The sequence below is a fragment of the Notothenia rossii genome, assembly GCF_949606895.1.
Source record: "Notothenia rossii genome assembly, chromosome: 5".
Lineage (NCBI taxonomy): Eukaryota > Metazoa > Chordata > Actinopteri > Perciformes > Nototheniidae > Notothenia > Notothenia rossii.
In genome coordinates, this window is record NC_136903.1 from 79,643,062 (window position 1) to 79,663,541 (window position 20,480).

The 20,480-nt window shown below is 42.4% G+C and overlaps 1 protein-coding gene across 3 annotated transcripts; it reads left to right on the plus strand.

Moving 5' to 3' along the window:
- Nucleotides 1-6,086: 6,086 nt before the first annotated feature.
- On the plus strand, nucleotides 6,087-17,192 carry LOC307039361 (THAP domain-containing protein 5-like). 3 transcript variants are annotated; one of them, XM_079681339.1, is made up of 4 exons: nucleotides 6,087-6,148; nucleotides 13,757-15,395; nucleotides 15,846-16,038; nucleotides 16,210-17,192. In XM_079681339.1, the coding sequence occupies exons 2-4, from the start codon at nucleotides 15,316-15,318 to the stop codon at nucleotides 16,531-16,533; spliced, it is 597 nt and encodes a 198-aa protein (XP_079537465.1). In that variant the 5' UTR covers nucleotides 6,087-6,148; nucleotides 13,757-15,315; the 3' UTR covers nucleotides 16,534-17,192. The 3 variants fall into 3 exon arrangements, with proteins under 3 accessions (XP_079537465.1, XP_079537464.1, XP_079537463.1); XM_079681338.1 differs by lacking the exon at nucleotides 6,087-6,148 and adding an exon at nucleotides 11,713-11,805; XM_079681337.1 differs by lacking the exon at nucleotides 6,087-6,148 and having other exon boundaries at nucleotides 13,436-15,395.
- The last annotated feature ends 3,288 nt before the right edge of the window (nucleotides 17,193-20,480 follow it).

Sequence of the window (20,480 nt, forward strand, 5' to 3'; positions counted from 1 at the left end):
CTTTATACCCAAAATCAGCACTTTTGAAACAGGAAGGGAAATAGAGGAATATGAGGCATTGCTAGAATGGGTGATCTGTTTGGTATTTTGAGCAAAACACTTCATAGACATGTTTTTTATATATCTGAGACCTATGCTATTGCCTACACATAGCATGATAGGTGACCTTTAATGGTAAGAATGTATGTCAATGTCATGTTCAGAAATGGTTTCCACTAGAACCAGATGAAACAAAATGAAGTAAGTTTCTACAAGTGTATGGATTTTGGAAGAAAGTTGAAATTGCAGATAGAATCTGAATACTGTAAACACAAACACAATAATAAACAAACGCACATTCACACACAAACGCATTATGCTTGAAGTCAGTGCTTCAGTTTAAATGAGACTCTGCACTATTATTTTTTAACTCTTATTCTTTGACAGTCAAAACTGAAATAATCCCTTCACCCTTCACTTTAGAAGTTTTTGAACAAGTGCAGCTTAGGTAATGCCAAGTTTAAAAACATCATTTGTGAATTATTAGGCTTTTCCCTGCATTGCAGCGCTGTTCCCCAAATCGCTGAATGAAAAAACGCCCCACTCGTATTTTGTCCATAATGCTGACTTTTTGCAGCTAATATTCTTCTCCCCCCGTCGTCAGATGTGTTTACTGTCTGTCTCGGTTGTATGTAGGCCAGGTTGACCACAGGGCTGCCGAGGAGGTCGCCAGGTGTCCCCCTGCCTCCAGCTGTGATCAGAAACACTCTCTGTGGTTTTTACTGAGAAAATGCCTTGCATCAGAGGCGTGAATACACAGCTTCAAGATCTGCTCACTTTACACACACACACACACGCACGCACGCACGCACGCACGCACGCACGCACGCACACACACACACACACACACACATTCAAACTGTATGTGACTGAGAGCATAGCCCATGTTTCACATCACAGTACACATACACACATCACATTATACATACACTCACATGGCACACATTACTACTTTATCAACATTACAACTTTTAAAATGACCTGCTTTCTATGGCCAATGTCACTCTGCAGAAAACCCAAAAGCACCTGAACACACCGGCACGCCTACAGTAGTAGCCCACTTTAATATGAAACGTACACTTTGGTTCATCCACAAAGCGGTTCATTATATGACATGACTTGTGGTTTATTTTACGGCAATATCTTCTGTGCTACACACATGTCTGTGTAAAGCCTGAGATGTTAAATGTGCAGGAAACCACAGAGACACTCGGCTCGAGCACCACACAATGACATTTAACATCATATTCTCTCTCTCTTCTCTCTCTCTAACACACACACACGCACACGCACACACACGCACATACCATGTGGACATTCTTACAATAACCTTGCTTAGACAATAATATTTAGTAGCTAAAATGATTTTTATGATCTCTTAGTTTAGACTGTTATCATGCTATTTAGCTAATTAGCCGTAATGTCAGTAGTTTTGTAAGAATTTATTCGTTAACTAAAGTAATTCTCATCGTCCACATTACATGAGGTGTGTACAGGTTAGATATAGCGATGCGTTGGAAGACAGATGACCAGCTACACTTATCTGTGTAGAATATCATGATGTTGTAAATCAGCGGTGGAAAGTAACCATGTGAATTTAAAAGCTGTTGAACTTTGCAGCAATCTCAAAAGATTCTTACTGACCTGTGTTCTCAGTTTCATTTGATTCCACATTAAGAACTATCACACCTGTTTGAAACATCTAATAGGTGCCAGACCTGCTCTGGTTTTCTGACTAGGTCAAAACTAATGTTGGGGAATATTTGACACCAGGCTGCACTAAATAACAAAACAGCAAAAGATGCAGACATGATCGTCGAATATGAGGTGATTCTCTTCACCCATTTCTTTACCAGCGTTAATGTTGTAAGAAAAACAGCTGAACCCTTTCAGTGTTTAATTCAGAAGCTTTCTCACTCAGGATTTTACAGAAACTGTTTTGCCTTTATAACCTCCTTTTCACGACCTTTATTTATCCACAAATGTTCTGCTGTGCACATCAGTTGTTTTTATGCCAACATTCTACTTCTGATTTCACAGATACACACATTCAAGTCTGGTGCATTCAGTCTAATGCTGTTTAAATTCCTTCCTCAAGGGCTCAGCGAATGGAGTTCACTTTCAGAATTTCCCAGTAAAAAGAGAATGAAACCAGAGACCTTTTATTTTGTATTATTTGTTTTCAAAAGTCAAAGTCAACTTTATTGTCAATCTCAAAATATGTGTGTACAGACAGAAAGATCGAAATACTGTTTCCCACAGTCCCGAGGTATAAAATAACACATTCAAAATACAAGAACACTCAATAATTACAAAAACCCCACAAAATAACCGTTATGACCACCACAGGTAAACACAATAAAATGACTTGAACGTTTAGTAAAGCAAAAAAGCATGTGATATGTTAAACTAATAGAGCAAAGCAACCTTATTCAGCTCACTATACAGTAATATGTGTTGCCGTGTGGACTCCTTGAACTCTGAATAACATGCAAAACAATAGGGCTCAAAGTAAAGAGTTAAAAAAACCTTCATAAAACAATAATGGTGTTCAGACAAATTGCTCACACAAAAACAAAGTGTGTGTTTTGGATGAATGTTATTAAGTTATAAATTATTTTTTACTTTACACGAATGTATATTTAACTTATAAATACTTACAATGACTGTAAACTGCAATTTAAGTAAGTAGGCGTTAAAAAAGGCACTTCTTCCAACTTTCAAGCAAACTCCATGTATAATGAAATCTGTTATATAGGAACCACATGACTAAAGTGGCTGGAGAGTGAATAAACAACACAGCGGTATGTGTGTGTGTGTGTGTGTGTGTGTGTGTGTGTGTGTGTGTGTGTGTGTGTGTGTGTGTGTGTGTGTGTGTGTGTGTGTGTGTGTGTGTGTGTGTGTGTGTGTGTGTGTGTGTGTGTGTGTGTGTGTGTGTGTGTGTGTGTGTGTGTGTGTGTGTGTGTGTGTGTGTGTGTGTGTGTTTCACTCAGAGTATAAATATAGGGCACAGGAAAAGACGGAGGAAATGTTTGGCTGTTAATTCGACTCCACAGCCATTCTTTTCCAAGAACGCTTCCTCTGCTTCTTCCAGCTCTGCCCTCTTGCTTTTGCCTGGAAAGTCGGGAGGGCACTAAAATAACAGAAATCTTATAAAAGCTAAGATGTTTTTCTTTCCTCTTTTGAACAATATCCAGCTCAGAAAGAGAATGGAAATGTGTAATAATTAACATTTTTCTTTTAAAAATGTATAAAATGTTCCTCCTGTTCCACATGAATAACCCAGCTTTATAATAACATACCATACAGTTATTAGTCAGTCTTAGCATGCTACCGTTAACAGTAAAGGAGTGACTAACGCCTCCTGAGTGTTACATCTGATTAAACGCTGGTTTATTGACGTTCTTTATGTAGGTATTTTCTCTCTGTCTCCACCTTCAGCTCTGTGAGAGCAGAGATTGTTATTTTGCCCCATGGAGGACCTGAGAGTGGAGAAACATCTAGGGGCCGTGCAAGCGTTCCTCACATTCTGAACCGAAAACCACATGGTGGGTTTAACCCTAATGACATCTGCATGACTTGCATAAAAGGGCGTCCAACGTCCAATCTAGATAAGTGGGCACAGAATCAATAGAAAAGAGGGAAAAAGGGGTCTTCTCTCATTCGCCCTGCAGGCTCACAGGCGTTCACATTACGGATCCCACTGCATCGTCCTGGTTTTTTGTCTTCTCATCGTGACTGACTGTTTAGTTTGAAATAAAACTCTCTCTCTGTCTTACAGACAGAACGAGATATGCTCACAGAAAACAACACGCCCTTGTTATAACTGGAAAGTCACAACTGACATCCCTCTGCAGGCGGCTCTGGGCCAAGCAAACAGACTTAACCCGAGCTGGAGCGCAAAAATAAAACACTTCTCATTATGCCAGGGTCATTCTGAGTAAAACACACAGTTACATTTCATACACAGTCTGACGCAGAAGTGGAATGTAACACTTGTGTACTATTTGAGTTTATTGTACTTTACCATTTTATGATACTTTAGACTTTAACTCCACTTCAGTTTGGATACCGGTGTTCTACTTTTTACTACACTAAATGTATATCACAACTTTACTTTGCATATTCACATTCCTATTAAGAAGTAGTTTAAAAAACAAACCTTTCTGCTGCAACATTAAAGTGATATACTCATTACTGCATCAATAATGATAATAAAATAATATAATATATTGTTAAATGGGGAATTTTTCGTGCTTTATCCAGATTTGATTGCAGCTCTATAACTTGTAACATTATTTTTAAACTGTGGTGTAACACTCATCTTGAAGATTTTCATTTAAATAAATCTACGTTGGTTTGACTGATTGGTTTTGGTGGCTAGAATCCACTTCAAGACACTGGTACTTGGGTACCATGCTGTGAATGGATCTGGCCCTTCCTACATCCAGGACATGGTTAAACCATACACCCCAGCACGTGCACTCCGCTCTGCATCGGCCAATCGGCTCGCTGCACCCGCAGTGCGAGGGGGACCCAGGTTCTCATCAGTAAAAACACGTCGGTTTGCTATCCTGGCTCCAAAATGGTGGAATGAGCTCCCCATTGACATCAGGAAAGCAGAAAGCCTATCTTCCGGCGAAGACTGAAAACTCATCTCTTTCGACTCCACGTTGAGCAATAAAATGACTAACAAAGCACTTATACTAATAAAGTAACAAGGCCTCCAACTCATACAACCAAATAGGCCGATTGTTCAGGCCCAATTATTACGACCAAATATGTCATTTGTTCAAGCGCTTAATACGTCCTATAATTACATTTTAAAGTTTTCGCCCTCTAGTGCTCCCATTGAATGCAAACGTTGCAGATGGTCGTTTTTTCACAAATAACCCTCTCTGTAAAATCCTAAATTGTAGGATAGTTTGGACATTAAAACGCTTTTTGATTAGATTTCTAGCGAGAAGTGTATATTGTACTTTTAGAATCCACGTACAGTCGATATGTAGGATCTATAGTTTGATTGATATTACGAAGATGATTTGAGGTATGCGGCAGCCTACATGTAAAGTTACGGGTTGAAAACAGTATTTCCGGTCTCGACGTTTTCATAATAAAACCAATGATCAAATGATTTAACAGTGATATCTGCAGTACTCATCAACTAAAAAAAATGTGTTTATCCTTGTAAATTATACGATATTTATTGTTTTAAATTGTGTACAATGCTTTTGTGTTTTTCCCATAGGTTTTTCTCTTTCGATTCTGAGACACCTTTCTTTTTTCAGAGGTTTTGATAGGCTAAAACATCGATCGTTTTAGCCGTTATGCATTTCGGGATATGGTGTTTATATGATATGAAATCGGAAAAACTTTTATTTTAAAATAAAATAATACTTTATTCCGAGTGTTCTTGCTTTTCTCTTTGGAATTCATCACATAACGGTATTGTAATACACGGTTTGGCTGCATTAAATATTACATATCTGCCCGTAGATATTTATTTATAGAGCCCTGATCAGAAGACCTTTTGACAAACTGTAAGAAATGAATACAAAACTGAATACGTGACGTGGATCATAAATGTATTAGCGATTAAACAACATCTTCCATTTCTTTTCACACAATATGTCTCCTTGCACTATCAACACTAATTTGGCTGACTTTTATATTTGATCCAATTGGTAGATGGGTTATATTTACAACATAACGGTGCACAGCTGATAGAAAGTGATTTTTTTGTAGTTTTTAAAGATATTATTTACTACTTTTCCAACTCCTCATGCAGTTGACTGTTACAGGTCAGAAACTGTATTTTCCTTTACTGTTCTGTTTTAATTTCACAATAAAGTTAATAGTCATATTAGGTTTGATATTATTATGTTTTATTAACTACACCACTGGTTCTTTAACCCGCGCCAGTGCTGTTTTTGGATGAAGCGGCTCCGGCACAAACATCACACAACATAAGATTCCCCAACATTGGTCCTTCGAGCCGGAGAGCTTCACCCAGGACAGCGCCACGGATGCACAGGAAACAGCAACAGCTACGATTGGAGCTCATGGAGGAAGACAGCGACAGCTTCCAACACACCTGCAAGGCTATAAGGTCATCTTACCACAGTCTCTCTTGCCTAATCCTACCCCCCTCCAATATGACAGTGCGCGTCAGCTGCGGTCACTTAGCCTGCAAACCGGGTTAGCAGCTGAGAGTGACCAGCTACACACTGCAATTGGACGCCCTCCCTCTTACTCCTTGCCAGGAGCAGCAAATAAGGCACATTTGTGGGAAATGGCATCTTATGCTAGCAGCATGCCTGACCTGCAGAATATGTGTGTGAGGCCTCGACTGCCATCTCCCTCAGAGCAGAGCTGCTACAGTCACCAATCGTCAGAATACAGCCTCAGTGAGAACGGATCTGGCCCCCTCTCGTCACATCCACCTCCAGCCCACTCAGCCAGCCTATCAACTAGTGCCTTCCACCCCTGGTCCATTAATGCATTAGCCTGTACCAGCCCTGCCAGTCCAGTATTCCGTTCAACCACAGCAGTCACTGTACGGGTCAAGTGCTCCCCTGCCTCCTAGACAGCCAGTCCCAGTACCTAAACTGCCTAAATTGGTGCGTGACAGCGAGAGAGAATCTACTGACCTAAAGATGGCGCTGGACCACTTACTCAGTGACCACACTGAACTGTCTGAGCATTACAAGTACCGTGTTCTCATGGAACAACTAGTTTTGGATGAGGCCCAGTTAAGAGCCCAGTCCTGTAGGCAGTACGCCCAGCCTTAAACGGCCGCCATGCAGGCCTTACAGCGGCAATATGGACAGCCACACCAGCTCGTACAAAGCGAGATCGCAACTATACTGAACTCTCCTGACCTCAAAGCTGGAGATACCAAAGCATTCCAGAGCTTCGCGCTAAGCGTTGACCTATTAGTAGGTATGCTGACGTCGCTGGAGGGACCCAACGGGATGGAAGTGATGTCGACTGGCCATGTCGATCGGCTCCTTAGCAAGCTCCCTAACCATTCAAGGGATGGCTTCGTGGAGCATCTACAGGTTCAAGGTTGCCTTAACACAAATAGCCTAAACCCGTACAACCTCCGCGACCTCTCCAACTGGCTAAGGGGGAAGGCCGAAGCTCAACGACTGTCCGAAATGATGGCACAGCGCCATCGGAGTGAAGGTATACATCCCCTTAAAAGAGACAATCAATTTCCTGCACCAAGGCCTCGTAACCATCAGGTCTCAGTTTACCATGGCTCTGACAAGTCTGAAGCTGAAAACCGTCATCCTTCAGAGACGACTCGGCCAGAGGCTAAGCAGAAGAAATTCAAGAGGATGTGTCTCTTCTGTAAGAGTGATGAGCATTACCTGTCACAGTGTTCAAACATCATCCAGTGCTCTCAGGAGAAGGTTGAAAAATGGATAGTAGACGGCAAACGTTGTCGTAACTGCGGTCGCACCAACCACCGGCTAGAAGCTTGTAACTTAAAGAAAGCATGTAGTGGTTGCCAGGAAATACACCTCAGAGTTCTCCATTGTGTTGCTAAGCCAAGTCCACGCGTCTACCTGATCACGCCAAAGAATCGTGCTGTGCTCTCCAACTCCAAGCAAGAAGGGAAGGTCTACCTCAAGGTGGTGCCAGTCATCATCAGCCATGGGCACAAGTCCCTTGACACCTACACGATCCTGGACGATGGAGCTGAACGAACAATGATACTGCCAGCTGCAGTTCAACACCTGGGACTCAAAGGGGAAGCTGAGTCTCTCTTTCTGCAGACCATCCGCCAAGATGTGGCCAGCCTCACTGGTGAGTCTGTTGACTTCAATGTGGCCTCTCTGACACAGCCTCCTAAGCAGAATCTCATTACGAGTGCCTTTACAGCGGGTCAGATAGCCTTATCAGAGCAGTCCTACCCTGTGACCGCACTCCAGAAGCGTTATCGCCACCTGAAGGGGCTTCCGCTGAAGAACTTTAGTAAGGTTCAGCCGTTACTGCTAATTGGCTCGGATTGCACCCACCTGATCACAGCCACGGAGCCAGTCAGGGTCGGTCCCAAAGGTGGACCCACATCCATAAATACAGCACTCGGCTGGGCACTTCAGGGTCCAGATGGGCTAACATCTCAGTCGACTTCATGCTACTTCGCATCTGTCAAGCCAGCAGCAGATGACCTCTACCATCATGTTGAACGTCTCTGGCAGCTTGATGTACTCCCGTTCAAGAGTGAAAGGCTAGTAGTACGGTCCCGATTGGACCAGGAAGCCATGAGTATTCTGGAAGCCCGCACTGGGAAGGTGAAGGTGGGCGACACACTAAGGTATGCTACACCTCTTTCCCGCGTCAGGGACGCTCCACCCTTAATGGCCACTCCTGAAGCAATTATGCCAATGCTTCGCAGCACCGAGCGCAGACTCATTAAAGATCCAGCTAAGGCCAAAGTTCACAAAGCAGAGATCCAAAAGCTCATCGATGGAGGGTGTGTGACTAAGCTTTCTACAGAAGAAGTGGATGAGTCCCACGAATCCTGGTTCATTCCCCATCACCTCGTACATCACAATGGCAAGGATCGTCTAGTCTTCGACTGTTCCTTTACTTACCGTGGTCTCTCACTTAATGAGCAACTCCTTCCTGGTCCAACACTTGGCCCATCCCTTGTCGGTGTACTCCTGCGGTTCCGGCAGTATGCTGTCGCCATCAGTGGGGACATACGAGCAATGTTCCATCAGGTTCGTCTCCTGCCTGAGGACCGACCACTGCTGAGGTTTGTTTGGAGAAACCTGCAAAGGGAGGAGAAACCTGACGTGTACCAATGGCAGGTTTTGCCATTCGGCACAACAAGCAGCCCTTGCTGCGCAACGTTTGCGCTGCAAAAGCATGTCAAAGACCACGCAGAGGGAAATGAGGACATACTGCAGTCAGTGGAGCAGTCGTTCTAGGTGGACAATTGTCTTCAGAGCCTTTCAACACCTGAGTCTGCCAAGCTCCTTGTGGACAAGATGCGTCAATGTCTAGCCTTAGGGGGCTTTGAGATACGGCAGTGGGCAAGCAATATCACTGCTGTCGTCTCCCATCTACCATCCGCTGCCAGGTCAGAGAGTACAGAGCTACGGCTAGCAGAGAAGAGTGCTGACCCTCAAGAGCCAGCTCTGGGCCTGCTGTGGCACTGTCCAACTGATCGACTTGGTTACCGGTCAAGGCCGATGGAGAGCGAGACTCCCACCATGCGCCACATATATAAGGTGCTTGCCCGGCAATATGACCCTCTCGGCGCCATTATTCCTTACACTACGAGGGCCAAAGTGCCTGTTCAGAAGTTGTGGGTGAAGAAGAGGAGCTGGGACGACACAAACCTTCCTCTTGACATTGTTCAGGCTTGGTCCAGCTGGGAGAGGGAACTCCCCAGGCTGGCGGACATCACCCTGCCACGAACCTATACGCCACTGGAGGCTGCAACTGAAGCCACCGACTACACTCTGCACGTCTTCTGTGACGCCTCCGAACAGGCATATGGTTCTGTAGCTTACCTCGCAACGAAGGTTGGTGACAAAGTCCATGTGTCATTTGTTATGGCAAGGTCTAGGGTAGCCCCAAAGCGCCAGCAGTCGATGCCAAGGTTGGAACTCTGTGCAGCGTTGACAGGAGCTCAGCTATTCTCTCTCCTCCATCGAGAGCTCACCTTAAACATCACCCAGACCTATCTTTGGACTGATTCCACCACAGTCCTGACTTGGCTGATGTCAGAGTCATGTAGGTTCAAAGTCTTCGTGGGAACCAGGTTATCTGAGATCCAGGAATTGACAGCCGAGCACACTTGGCGGTATGTTGACACAGCCAATAATCCAGCCGATGACCTCACCCGTGGCAAGACAGTAGCTGAGCTGGCGGCACCAAATCGGTGGATTCAAGGTCCAATATTCCTACGTGGCCTGTCGGACCAATGGCCGTCGCTTCCTGCCCCCACAGAGCCCGAAGATACTGACGAGCACCAACGAGCGACCTTTGCGGCCTAACGCGAACCAGTTCAGTACCTCCAACACCAGATGTCACACAGTTTGACACATGGACAGACTTGGTCGACGCTACCAAGCAGTTACTTCACGGGGCGGCAACTGACCTTTCCTTGCCTCAGTCTGACCTGTGTGACGCTGAAAGCCTCCTGTTGCAGCGCAGCCAAGCAGAATGCTTCCAAGAGGAGATTGAGTGTCTTAGGGGTGGAAAACCAGTCAAACCTGGCAGTAAGCTCAGTATGCTTTCACCGGAGATTGATCCTGCAATGGGTCTGATCCGCATCGGGGGAAGATTTCGCCACATAGAGACTTCCTCTGATATGGAAATTCACCCCATTGTTCTCGATCCCAGCCATGCAGTCACAAAACTCCTGATTAAGGACGTGGACGAGCGCTTGCTCCATCCAGGGCCCGACAGGGTCTTTGCTGAGACTAGGCGCCAGTACTGGGTCCTGCGTGGAAGACAGGCCGTCAAACATCATCAGAGGACTTGCACTGGATGCAGGAAGTGGAAAGGGAAGCCAGTGATACCGATTACGGCCGACTTGCCTTCTGCCCGTCTGCAGCTCCTCAAGCCTCCATTCTTCTTTACTGGGGTCGACTGTTTTGGGCCGTATACCCTCAAGGTAGGGCGGCGCAGTGAAAAACGGTGGGGAGTCATCTTTAAATGTCTCACCACTCGCTGTGTCCACCTAGATCTGCTTAATAGCATCGATGCAGATGCTTTCCTCTTGGCCTTGAGGCGAGTCATCGCTCGGCGCGGCACCCCCTTTGAGATTCTCTCAGATCAGGGGACAAACTTCCGGGGAGCAGCTAGGGAGCTTGAGGAGGCGTTTGCTGGAATGATGCCCAACTGCAAGAGGAACTTGCCAAGAAACAGATCAAGTTTCGCTTTAACCCTCCAGCATCTCCCCACTTTGGTGGTGCGTGGGAGCGCGAGATACAATCAGTCAAGAAGGCTCTACAAGTGGTGATCGGTACTCAGTCTCTCCAGGGAGAAGTCCTCCTCACCTTGTTAGTTGAGGTGGAAGGTATCTTAAATGCCAAACCCTTCGGCTATGTGTCATCAGACCTCGCAGATCCAGATCCTGTGACGCCAAGCATGTTGCTGATGGGGCGGCGGGATGCCTCCCTTCAACAAGTATCATACGCTACAGACACCCTCAGCAAGAGGCGGTGGCGTCATTGTCAAATGATGGTTGACCACTTCTGGGTGCAGTTCATCAGAAGCTACTTGCCATCCCTTCAAGTCCGCCAGAAGTGGCGGCAGCACCCTGATGGTCTTCTTCAAGGTACTGTCGTGATGATAGTTGATCCTCAGCTTCCACGTGCCCACTGGCCAGTGGGGAAGGTCGTCAAGCTGAAGGCCAGTGCTGATGGATGCATCCCGTCGGCTGAGGTTCAAGTCGGGGACAAGACGTACCTGCGACCCGTGGCACACCTTGTGCAGCTACCTGCTCTATCGGACAACGATGCTGATCCAGGGACTTCCGCTGCACCTTAGGGAATTTATTCTGTTTTACATAATAGTTATGCTATTCTGGGGGCGGCTGTTGTAAATTTCCCTTGTTTTCTTTGGTCTGCGTTGTATCGTTTGTGTTTTTTGGTCAGGCACATTTGGGGACAGCTAAGTAGCTTAGCTACGGGTCCTCGAGCTGTTTACCCATGTGCGTTTGATGACAGGACATTATTGCGGTCGCATCGTCACCTACATAATTACCGTCAAAGAGAGAATGCGTTCGTGAAGAATGTGAGCATACAGGACTGTCTCAGAAAATTAGAATATTGTGATAAAGTTCTTTATTTTCTGTAATGCAATTAAAAAAACAAAAATGTCATACATTCTGGATTCATTACAAATCAACTGAAATATTGCAAGCCTTTTATTATTTTAATATTGCTGATTATGGCATACAGCTTAAGAAAACTCAAAAATCCTATCTCAAAAAATTAGAATAGTTCCTCAGACCAAGTAAAAAAAAAAGATTTATAACAGCAAAACACAATCAAACATTTGAAAATGTCCATTAATGCACTCAGTACTTGGTTGGGAATCCTTTTGCACGGATTACTGCATCAATGCGGCGTGGCATGGAGGCAATCAGCCTGTGGCATTGCTGAGGTGTTATGGATGCCCAGGATGCTTCAATAGTGGCCTTTAGCTCATTAGCATTGTTGGGTCTGGTGTCTTTCAGCTTCTTCTTCACAATACCCCACATATTCTCTATGGGGTTCAGGTCAGGGGAATTTGCAGGCCAATCGAGGACAGTAATGCCATGGTCAGTACACCAGTTACTGGTGGTTTTGGCACTGTGGGCAGGTGCCAGATCATGCTGGAAAATGAATTCCTCATCTCCATAGAGCTTTTCAGCAGACGGAAGCATGTAGTGCTCTAAAATCTCTTGGTACACAGCTGCATTTACTCTGGGCTTGATGAAACACAGTGGACCAACACCAGCAGCTGACATGGCTCCCCAAACCATCGCTGACTGTGGGAACTTCACACTGGATTTCAAGCAACTTGGATTTTGCTCCTCTCCAGCCTTTCTCCAGACTCTGGTGCCTTGACTTCCAAATGAAATACAAAACTTGCTTTCGTCTGAAAAGAGGACTTTGGACCACTGTGCAACTGTCCAGTGCTTCTTTTCCTTAGCCCAAGTCAGACGCCTCTTCCGTTGTCTTGAGTTCAGAAGTGGCTTGACCATGGGAATACGGCTATTGTAGCCCATTTCCCGGACACGTCTGTGAACAGTGACTTTTGATACCTGGACTCCAGCTTCAGTCCACTGTCTTTGAAGCTCCCCCAAATTCTGGAAGCGACTCTTCTTCACAATGCTGTTAAGGCTGCGGTCATCTCTCTTGGTTGTGCAGCGTTTCCTGCCACATTTCCCCCTTCCAACAGACTTTTTGTGGATGTGCTTTGAAACTGCACTCTGTGAACAGCTTGCTCTTTGAGAAATTTCTTTTTGTGTCTTACCCTCCTGATGGAGGTTGTCAATGACGGTCCTCTGGACAGCAGTCAGATCAGCAGTCTTCCCCATACTTGTGATTTAGTTTACTGAACCAAGCTGAGTGTTTTTCAAGGCTCAGGAAACCCTTGCAGGTGTTTCGAGTTAATTAGACGATTCAAGTGATTCGTTGAACACCCTACTAGTATACTTTTTCATGATATTCTAATATTTAGAGATAGGATATTTGAGTTTTCTTAAGCTGTATGCCATAATCAGTAATATTAAAATAATAAAAGGCTTGCAATATTTCAGTTGATTTGTAATGAATCCAGAATGTATGACATTTTTGTTTTTTTAATTGCATTACAGAAAATAAAGAACTTTATCACAATATTCTAATTTTCTGAGACAGTCCTGTATATGCAGATCTTTAGTGGTGGTAATGTTAGGAGATTGTATGCATAGTGTCCTGCTGAGTCAGTGTGTTAATTAGTCTATGGATGTCCCGTTTTTATCTGTTATGCTGTTCAGAAATGGAGCTAATGCTACCGCTAGCTAGTTAGCTAAGTTAAGCTATTCAGTGATAGTGTTTGGATGAGATGCTAATTTAGCCTTGATTAGCCATGTGTGTGTTTGCAACGTGTCTAATGTGTTTTAGCCTCAATTAGAATTGCTGTTGCTTATTATTAATAACCAGAGTGGTTAGTTATTGTAATGTGAACCTTATTTCTATTTCTGTGTATTTTGCAGAAACCATTCAATCATTCTACATTCATTCATCAATCTCCATTCAACCATTCATTCATCATTCAATACTGCTACAGCTGTTGTAAGAAGCATTCAAGCTGAAATAAAGTCCGAAGACTGTATTTCCTGTCTCCGCGTCTACTCTCTAACCGGAGTGCTGTTTTTGGATGAAGCGGCTCCGGCACAAACATCACACAACATAAGATTCCCCAACAGTGCAGGACGTCCAAAGATATTAACAGGAGGATATGCAAAACAGACAAACTAATAAGGCTTTATTTAAACATTAAAGATTACTTTAAGTTAAGGTCTTCTTTTGAATAAGAAAAAAACGTTGGGGTTATCCACAGATAAATATGAAGTTTGACAAAGTACTTAACGTCCAATATATTGCATAGTTTATTTTGGCACTTGACAATCACCTTCCCTGAATTTGACTCAGGTGTAACTAAAGTCTGATTTAAGGGTTGTTTATATTTCACATAATTAATCAGAATCTGCAAAGTAACTAAAATACATGTAGGAGTAAAAATACCAGGTTAACCTCTGAATTGTAGTGGAGTAGACCAAAGTGCTGGAGTACATGAAGTACATGCTGCTGTAACAAAAACATTTCCCAACTTGGGATCAATAAAGTATATCTTATCTTAAGAGGATCGATGGCTACTGCCATATTTGCAAAATGTGCCTCTGAACCTTGACAAGTGCATGTTTCAGGCTTATCAATGAACAACAGGAGGGGTCACAGACATAAGACCAGCTGTTAAATAAAGCTCTTCTGACCTTAGGTGTCATGTGGGTATATTAATTCACCCATTTATTAATTATATGTTTTAAATTTGATAACACCACTGTGTTTCGTATCCCCTAAAGCTCCAGGGTGTTCACAGTTTAATACTGGCAACTTCTAATTGTGGGAATTACGAAAACGTCTTATAAAGAGACGTGCCATATAATGTTGCGAAACACACAATAGCCAGCATGTGTAGTTCTGGGGGGGACCCGTCCAATTCCAGTTTTGGAAAGTCTGCCGTGGTTCCATTCCATTTCAAAGAGTTGTTGACCATAGATATATATAAACACTAGATGGCTCATGGGAGATTTTCCAGCGTAGCTCACCGGCCGCCATCTTGCTACAGTCAACAGCTACTCTGGTACGCGCTATGGTAGCTGTTGTCAGGTGAGTGATCTGCACAAAAATACTCTTAAATCGCTGAAATCTTGACTGATTTACAAACGGTTTGGTTTATTATAAACATTATTAGCATGGCTATGATACAGGATGCTTGGACATGTTGAAATTGCAGCTTTTCTTTTTGTATGTGACGTGGTTGTATTTATTAGTTGGCTAATAACAAGAGGCTGTGAGTGAGACCAAATATTACAAAGTTGAACCAGCAACTTTACAACAGTGGGAGAGGCATAACTGCTCTTTCCTTTCAACATAACTTAAGTTACACATGATTTCTTCCAAGTGGTTTGGCTTGTTAAGAACATCTTACATTTTAGATACATTATGATACAGGAAATTGCTGGCTTTGTGTTTACAGAAGTACCTGACTATGCCGGACTTTTGTGCAGCCTACGGATGCTCTAATCGCCGCAGTCTGCAAACAAGAACCCGTGGAATCACCTTTCACGTGTAAGATATGACAATATTATGACTTTAATTAGGATAATCGTTAATTACTTAATGGATGTATGTACATTACAAGTCCTGCTACACAGGATCAGTGGGGCTATGTGAGATAATAGTATTGCAAGATTGGTGTTGACCCAGCCTCTTTAGAATATGTTGCTACCATTTCTTTACACAATTATTTAATGTCTCTTTTGGACACCTTTTTTATAACTCTTAGTGTGGTTGTCTTATTCTTAAAGTATACATTACATACATACATACATACATACATACATACATACATACATACATACATACATACATACATACATACATACATACATATAATTACCCCAAAAATATGATAATGTAGGTGTGTATTTTTGTCCTTACCCTTAATGTTAAAGGAAAGAAGGGAGGACAATGTTGACAATAATTTATTTATCTGGCTACATTTCTCATGTTTTTAAGGTTTCCCAAAACCGGAGAGAGGAGGAGGCAGTGGGAAGTTGCCCTAAGAAGGGACGGTTTTGTTTCCTGTGGCAGGACACTACTCTGCAGTGAGCACTTCAGGAGTGAGGACTTTGACAGGATGGGGCAGACTGTCCGGCTTAAAGATGGTGTTGTGCCAACATTATTCAATTTCCCAGCTCATCTTCAAAGGGTATGTGTATCATTGGCCAACAAGAATTCAAGATGTATAAGATTGATATATAAATATGTGATTAAATGTCACACTTTAGTTTTTCTTTCTGCAAGTTTAGGAATAAATAATGTGTTGTGTATTACAGCACATTTTAAACACTCAAAATGTCTTTAACTATGTTTATTTTAGCCGGAAGCAACAAGAAGCACAACCACTTCAAGAACAGCGGAAGATAAACCTCAGCCTAATGTTGTAAGTATTCTGAATGTGGCCAAGACCAGAGAGATGGTCATTGATTTCAGGAGGGTGAGGACGTGTCCTCTACCCATGTGCATTCTGGGAGAGGATGTGGCTGTTGTGGAGGACTACAAATACCTGGGAGTGCACTTAGACAATGGGCTGAACTGGAGGATCAACACTGACGCTGTGCACAAGAAGGGGATGAGCAGACTCCATTTTCTGAGGAAGCTGAGATCCTTCCACGTGTGCAGCAAGATGCTGGAGATCTTCTAGTCTGTTGTGGCCAGTGCACTCTGCTTTGCTGCGGTCTGCTGGGGGGGCAGCATAAGAGCCGGTGACACCAGCAGGATCAATAAACTGATCAGGAAAGCTGGGTCTGTCATCGGCATCAAGCTGGACCCCATTGAAGCTGTGGTGGAGAGGAGGACACTGAACAGGCTGTTGTCCATCATGGATAAGCCCACCCATCCTCTCCACCTGCAGCTGGACAGTCAACGGAGCTCCTTTTCCAACAGACTGCTGCAGCTCCGCAGTGCCATAACTCTGTACAACAAATCACCTCTGGCTGGAAAATAACTCTCTGCTCCATAGTTTCTCTTGAATATAACCACGCTGTACATTTTACACATATATAATCTGTTTAATATTTAACATTAATATTCCATATGCCTTATATTTATGTATATTATATACTGTATATATAATATCCTTCCAAACTCAACCTGTATATTTTCCTCTTTCTTTATTTTCTTTATTTTTCTTGCTTATTTCTAATTTATTCTAAAATTCCTTGTCCCTTATGCTGCTGTAACTAAAAATGTTTTCCCAAATTGGGATCAATAAAGTACCATCTTATCTTATCTTATTTGCATGTGGAATGTCACTAACAAATGAGAGCATCATATGGCTTGTCATATTAAATCCTTTATCTCGGTGGTACCCAGGAAGGTCTATGATGGTGTTACTAGGAGAGCCCAATATAGTTTGAGGTGGTACTCTGTGTAAAAAGTTTGCTCTGTCACTCATACGCTTGAATAAACATGTGCAAACACTTTCATAACACCCAAGCACACCTTACAAGGCATAGGGGTAATATAGGGAACAATTAAAATAGTGGATTTAGTGAGATATCAGCCGGGGTAAGACAAGACAAACAACAGTAAATGGACTACAGAAGGACACAAAAGGACACATGGTACAGTTTATATTATTCTTGGGCTTTTTTCGACTACAAGAACTCAGCGCACCGTGCTGTGAAGTGGTAACGTATTTCAAAGGTTCTGGATTTGTTTACAAATCTAGAAACTAAATACAAAACTAGGACGATATGAAGATCTGATGTCAAAAATAATTGTGATAAATGAGACATAACTGGCCTGTCTGTGAGCTCATTCTATGTTGGTTTGGTTCTTCTGATAAAGGTGTGAGTATAAATAATATACCACGATATGCTATTGTCATTAGTTGTGCCTCTGTTCTTCAAGCTAAGGCATTGCTAAATTAACAACTCTTGGCTTACAGAGTGGTAACATGAGACCGATTTTTATATATAAAATATAAATATATTTTAATTTTATAATTTATTTTAAATGTTAACAATCTAATAAAATAAATGGAAATATATACACCGGCAAATATTTAATATAAATACCTTGTGTGTGTGTGTATAGCTATTGCTTTATCTGCTTAATGTTATTTTCATAAGAAAGTCCATGATTATAAGTATGCAGTATCATAACTACATCTTTGATGTTTATAAAAAACCAAACCGTTTGAAAATTGGTTGAAAATTGAGCAAGCTATGGTTATTTAAATAGTAAACCATAATGTTATGAATGAGAGCACTACCTGTAGCAAGATGGCGGCCATGTGGCAACGTCAGTCTCCATTGGCCAGCAGCGCGGGTGAGTCATCTAGTGTTTATATCATGGTTTATATATATCTATGTTGTTGACGCTCAGCGTAACCTTGCCGCACTGCCACTCCGACATCCAATCACAGGGCTTGATGACTAATCACGGGGTTTGTAAAGCAAGGCGAATGTTGTAGTCGCAAACGATAGCTGGCTATTCTGGGTAGTGTAGTGTCTTCGGAAACTAGTGTCTAAACTCCTAAAAAACTATTTGTTTCTCTGAATCGAAGGTTAAAAGCACAAAAGTATTTAATTTAAACCAATCAATAGTGTGTAATGAACAAGGATAAACTGATGTTTTTTAGTGGATGAGTAATGCAGATATCACTATTTGACAGTGAGGGGAATATATCCGGTTTTATTATGCAAACTTCGATACCGGAAAAACTGTTTTCGCCCACGCTAACTTTACATGGAAGCTGCATACACGTTATCCTGACGAGACCTCAGATCATCTTCATAAATATCTATCAAACTATAGATCCTACACATCCACTGGACGTGGATTCTAAAAGTACAATATACACTTCTTGCTAGAAGTCTAATAAAAAAGCATTTTAATGGCCAAACTATTCTACAATTTAGGATTTTCCAGAGAGGGTTATTTGTGAATAAACGAATAAACGGGAGCATGTTGTTTCTTACACGACCACTAGAGGTGCTACACTTTAAAACGTGGCCATGGGTCGTAATCTATGGTCGTAATCTAAACTGCTTAAAAAATCGACCTATCTGGTCTTTTTTTCTAGGAGGACAGGCTGTAATAAAGGGCTGGCTTATCTAAAGCTAGTTGAGTAGCACTTGAAATGTTTTGGCTCTATGAAACCTGATGTACTTATATGATTCTGTTTTCTTCAAGTTTGTATCTTCTTGGTCGAATGGACTTATTGTAAATCGCTTTGGATAAAAGTGTCAGCTAAATGTTATGTAATGTAATGGTGGCATTCCCTGGAGAAATCCCAATCTCTGGAAGAAGAGTTCCCAAAACACACTTGCAATTATATCTTTTTGTAAAGGTTGCCGCCAAAGGGAAGAAAACAAAGATTTTTACGATTGTAACTTTAGTGAAACCTTTCAATACTCAATAGCCTACTCCTTCCGCCAACTCACTGTCTATCATCAGTCTGCACATGTGCTGCAGTATCAATCTGATAATATGAGGACACCGCCCGTTAGTATTTTTACCCGCATTGACAGAAATAAATGAATTTGAAGTACACCCAATTGTGCTTGTACACTGCAGTGTGTGTGTGTGTGTGTGTGTGTGTGTGTGTGTGTGTGTGTGTGTGTGTGTGTGTGTGTGTGTGTGTGTGTGTGTGTGTGTGTGTGTGTGTGTGTGTGTGTGTGTGTGTGTGTGTGTGTGTGTGTGTGTGTGTGTGTGTGTGTGTGTGTGTGTGTGTGTGGATGTCTTTATCTGATACTCACAAAGACTATCTCTGCCTCACCCTAAAACGAAGTCATTCTTGGAAGGTGTGACCCTGTTACACACAACAATCAGAGTACTGGTACACACAACAATCAGAGTACAAATTCAACTTGGACTTTGTGCATTATTTTTAATCACGTCTTTTGTCACATTATGTACTAACTATGCAATTGTGACTCTCTTGACATGTTTGGATTTTGGAATCTGGAATCACATTAAGTTGAGTATTTAACTTTAAAGCAACACAGAGTGTCTAAACAAGCTGTAAACAAAGCTCTGACATATTACCACCTTATAAAGCTGTTGTGGCAAAAGCTGTTTTAACACTTCTGACAAACCAAAGTGACGTTCACAATGTTTTGTGTCCACACACAGAATGCCCAATGTCTAACATTCACTCAACTTCTAGCTCTTTTTTAGACTATACCTAGGGAAATATCCAGATGTTTAGATAGATAGATAGATAGATAGGTACTTTATTGATCCCAATTTGGGAAATGTTTGCATTGCAGCAGCATACAAAACACAAGGCAATGTAAATAAGAGAAACTAAGACACAGAAATAAACAGTCCAATATATTTCAGAAATGGAAATGACTTCTGAATGCTCACATGCTACTCTCTCACTTTATTCACCTGCTCTTGAGCACTTGGCATGTTGTGTGCAGAAGGTTTTTAGAGCCTTTTCTTCTAAAGCAGCTGCCTGCTGTTGCTGGAAAAAAAGATGATGGGATTAAAACTGTACATTTGCCTAAAATCAAAAACAATAAGCTGAAAGGGGCTAAGTGCTGAGGGGCACTGAAGACTATCAATCCCTTTCACATTGTATTGAAATATTTATAACTGAATCCTTAAAGGACATATTATGGATTTATTCAGCTA